The 3,468-nt window shown below is 39.6% G+C and overlaps 1 protein-coding gene across 1 annotated transcript; it reads left to right on the top strand.

The window, feature by feature from the left end:
* The first annotated feature begins 216 nt into the window (after positions 1–216).
* On the top strand, positions 217–2,969 carry LOC116261481 (probable E3 ubiquitin-protein ligase RHC1A). The gene is made up of 2 exons (XM_031640255.2): positions 217–337; positions 1,723–2,969. Exon 2 carries the CDS (start codon positions 1,845–1,847, stop codon positions 2,820–2,822), a length of 978 nt encoding a protein of 325 aa, XP_031496115.1. The 5' UTR covers positions 217–337; positions 1,723–1,844; the 3' UTR covers positions 2,823–2,969.
* Positions 2,970–3,468: the final 499 nt, after the last annotated feature.

Below are 3,468 nucleotides of genomic sequence, written 5' to 3'. Positions count from 1 at the left end.
AAACCGCTTTTCCTTGTCTGTGAACCGCACGAAAAAAAGTTTTTCAAAACCATAAAGTGCAGCTTCTCATAAATTTCAAAACGTAAGGACAGAAATGGAAAAAGAAAAAGGTCGGAGCAGCCAGCCGTATTACAAGCAAAATCTTGGGTGCGGCATGAAACCTTTCCTTTATCTTTGTTCATTTTTTTTGTTTTTCCTTAATTATGCAAATTTTTGGTATTTAGGGTTTCGGATGAGCCGTCGATTTTTTAGTTTTACTCTTCTCTCTCTCTCTCTCTCTCTCTCTACTTCGCCATGGGATTTTTTCCTGTAGATCCATCTAGCGTTTCTTTTCCAGGTATTGTTGTTTTTTTTATTCTTCATCTAATGCTCCTTTGCTTATCTCATACTTTCTGGCGGATTTTTTCGCTATTTTGACGGATTTCTTTGGAATCCTTGTGATTGTCTGATGATCCTCAACAGAAAATTAGTGTTTATGATTGTCTGATGAGGATTTTCTTCATAATTTCGTTTGACTCTCGTCTAGTGAGGAGTTCTCTTCTGCACATTTCTCCTTACTTTGGATGGATAATTGTGATATTTTTATTTATTTTTCTCGAGGCATGTTGCTTTAGTTGTTCCCTTTTCTCATTGAGGTGTGTAAATTTAGGATATTTCGGTTGTTTTGTCAAATTTTATCTCGTTCTATGAGTCTTTTCTTTCAGTATTGCTGTTTTGGATCTTTGGCTTTTGAATTGGTACTTCATTGCGCGATTAGGTCGTCCTGCTAGTGTCTGGCGAGGATTACTTGGTCAATTTTGGTGTACAAGTGTGATGTACGTGCCCGATCTTGTTTTCCTGGACTAAATCAGGACGGTGACCCATGTTAAACTTTGTATCGTAGAGTTTGTATACTTAGCTTTTTCTTTTTTTTGGTCTGATTCTTGTTAAACAGTGCTGAATTTATCCTTTTCTAGACTACTATTCCTGACCCAAGTTAGGGTTTCATCTGCTTATTTTAATTCTTAATCTTATTCTATTTTCCTTGATTTTATGGTGGAAAGAATCAACTGTTGCTTTCCAAAGTGTCAAAAATAATTTTTATCTGCCAATTTTTTTATGTGATTTTGGTGTTGTATGTCTTTCGACGTTTGCTTGAGAGACCAATTCTTTGATACTACACCTCATGTACGGTTTTTATTGATATCTTACTGATCTGGCCGTTTCAGTGGATGGTAAGTTCATTTAGCCCCATCAATTCTGTATTATGGTGTTCTTTTCTCCCTTTTGCTATGTGATCCTGTTAACTATTGTCCTTTTCAGTGAGTCCTTTTTGTTCTTTTTCTTTTTTTCTCAGATTCCGCTGAATTTTAGTGTGCTTGTGTTTTTCATGACGGTTTTTTTGGCCAACAGTGTTTCTGTCAGCATTCGTGTGTCAGGATTTACAGAGATTAACTCATTTGGCCAACATCGCTCTGGTTTTGTTGCTTTGCGCATATGATTTTGGTTTTAGCTTTGGGAACTTTCCCTAGCTTGGAGCAGCTCATAATTTAGTGGAACTTTCCTTGAGTGGTTTTTAAATGGGGATGTGAACTGGGTTTTTGTTTTTTGGAAATCTTTTGTTGCATGGGTTTTTTCCTTTCCTAATCTGCTTGCTTTAGATATTGTGCGATTACATTTTTATGGAGCAAACAACTTTGGAACTAATTAATGCTTTTCTTTTGTTTTTTCTTCTTTGACTAGACAACAAATAAAGGCAAAACAAGGCAAAGTACTTGGCATCAGAATTTAGATTTCAGCTGCCATCTTGTAGTTAACATTCATTTTGATAAAGGCCATACTTTTTCGAATTTAAACTTTATACAATGTCTAGAAATGGAAGTACCCATTGGTGTTACCAGTGCAACTGCCTGGTTAATGTGTCTGGAAGGGACACAATTTGTTCTAGATGTGGTGGTGGCTTCATACAAGAGCTTGATGGCATGGAGGGTAATGGCCCTTTTGACTTTCTTGGTTTTGATTATGAGGAACAGCCTAGTATCCGAATAATGGAAGCTTTGTCTGCTTTCCTTGGTCCACGATCTGGAAGAAGAAACCGTGATCTAGATGCAAGGGGCAGGTATCAAGGTGAACAACCTCTCGGGTTTGGTTTGGGCCCTTTTGTGATCTTCAGAGGTCAAATGCCTTCTGGAATGTTGAATAATGGTGGAATGGAGATAATATTTGATGGGGGATCTGGGATAGGATTGAGGCGCCTTCCTGCCAATGCTGGTGAACTTTTTATGAATCAGGATCTTGAGGAATTGATTGAACAGTTAACCATGAATGACAGAAGGGGACCTCCTCCAGCATCCCGCTCATCCATTGAAGCCTTGCCAACCATCAAGATTGGCCAGAGGCACCTGCGTGTGGATTCTCACTGCCCTGTCTGCAAAGAAAAATTTGACATTAGTACAGAAGCCCGGGAGATGCCGTGCAAGCACATATATCATTCTGAATGCATCGTGCCATGGTTGGTTCAACACAACTCTTGCCCTGTCTGTCGTTACCAGTTGCCTGCACCGGGTGCTAGTAGTTCCAGCTCAAGAACAGTGACACCAGTGGATGTAAATCCTCCTTCATCAACTGGTCAGAGAAGTGGAAGCCTCAGGAATTTGTCTGCTGGCGATCCGGGCTGGAGGGAAAGCAACATGAACTCTGATAACCAAGGGAGGCGTAACCCTTTTTCTTTCCTCTGGCCCTTTCGCTCTGGAAATTCTAGCCGTGGTTCTGCAGGAAGTAGCTCAGCTGCGTGTGAAGAAAATACTCAAAGGAGTTACAGTGGTTGGCCTTTCTCTGACTAACATATCTCAATAATAGCTTCATCTTTGAGTGCAACACCGTGTGAAGTTTCTGTAAGATCCTTTCCTCTCAACATATAGGTAAGACCTTTGCTTATTACCTGTCTGTAGATAATACGATGGTGTTCTTCAACACTCCTTTGGATCTCACTCTCTCTTTCTCTCTCTTCCTTCTGCTGGCTATGGGGTTTGAGGTGGTTTATTTGCTTCTAATCTGTGTTCTGGGTAAGGAGGATAGGTGCTTTCTAAGTTCAAAGTCATGTGGTTTAGCAGACATATAAGCGGGGTTTCCACGTGACAATGATCGTTCAGAGTGTAAAATCACACGATTATTTTAAGTCTCCAGCGTCACATTGAATCTCAATTAAATAGCCCGTTCTTTTTTTTTTTTTTTAGAATATGAGAACGATGCTGGAATTGCTTTCTTACGGCAGTTGTAATTTGCTGTTTTGTTTTCAATTAGACTTTTTTGTATGATAGTCGGTTGTTGTGCTGTCTGAACACAAGTATCGTGCATCTTTCTTAGATCAATAAGCACACGTGGTCATTCCCTAAGCTTTCTGTATGTTCTTAAATGCTTAAAATCATGCTTACAAGTTGGCCTGAGAGTGTCTCCACCAACCCGACTAGGATGTTTGACATAGACCGA

This window comes from Nymphaea colorata, chromosome 9 (genome assembly GCF_008831285.2).
Source record: "Nymphaea colorata isolate Beijing-Zhang1983 chromosome 9, ASM883128v2, whole genome shotgun sequence".
Classification (NCBI taxonomy): Eukaryota; Viridiplantae; Streptophyta; class Magnoliopsida; order Nymphaeales; family Nymphaeaceae; genus Nymphaea; species Nymphaea colorata.
The sequence above is the reverse complement of the archived record's forward strand: the minus strand, read 5'-3'. Positions and strand labels throughout refer to the sequence as shown.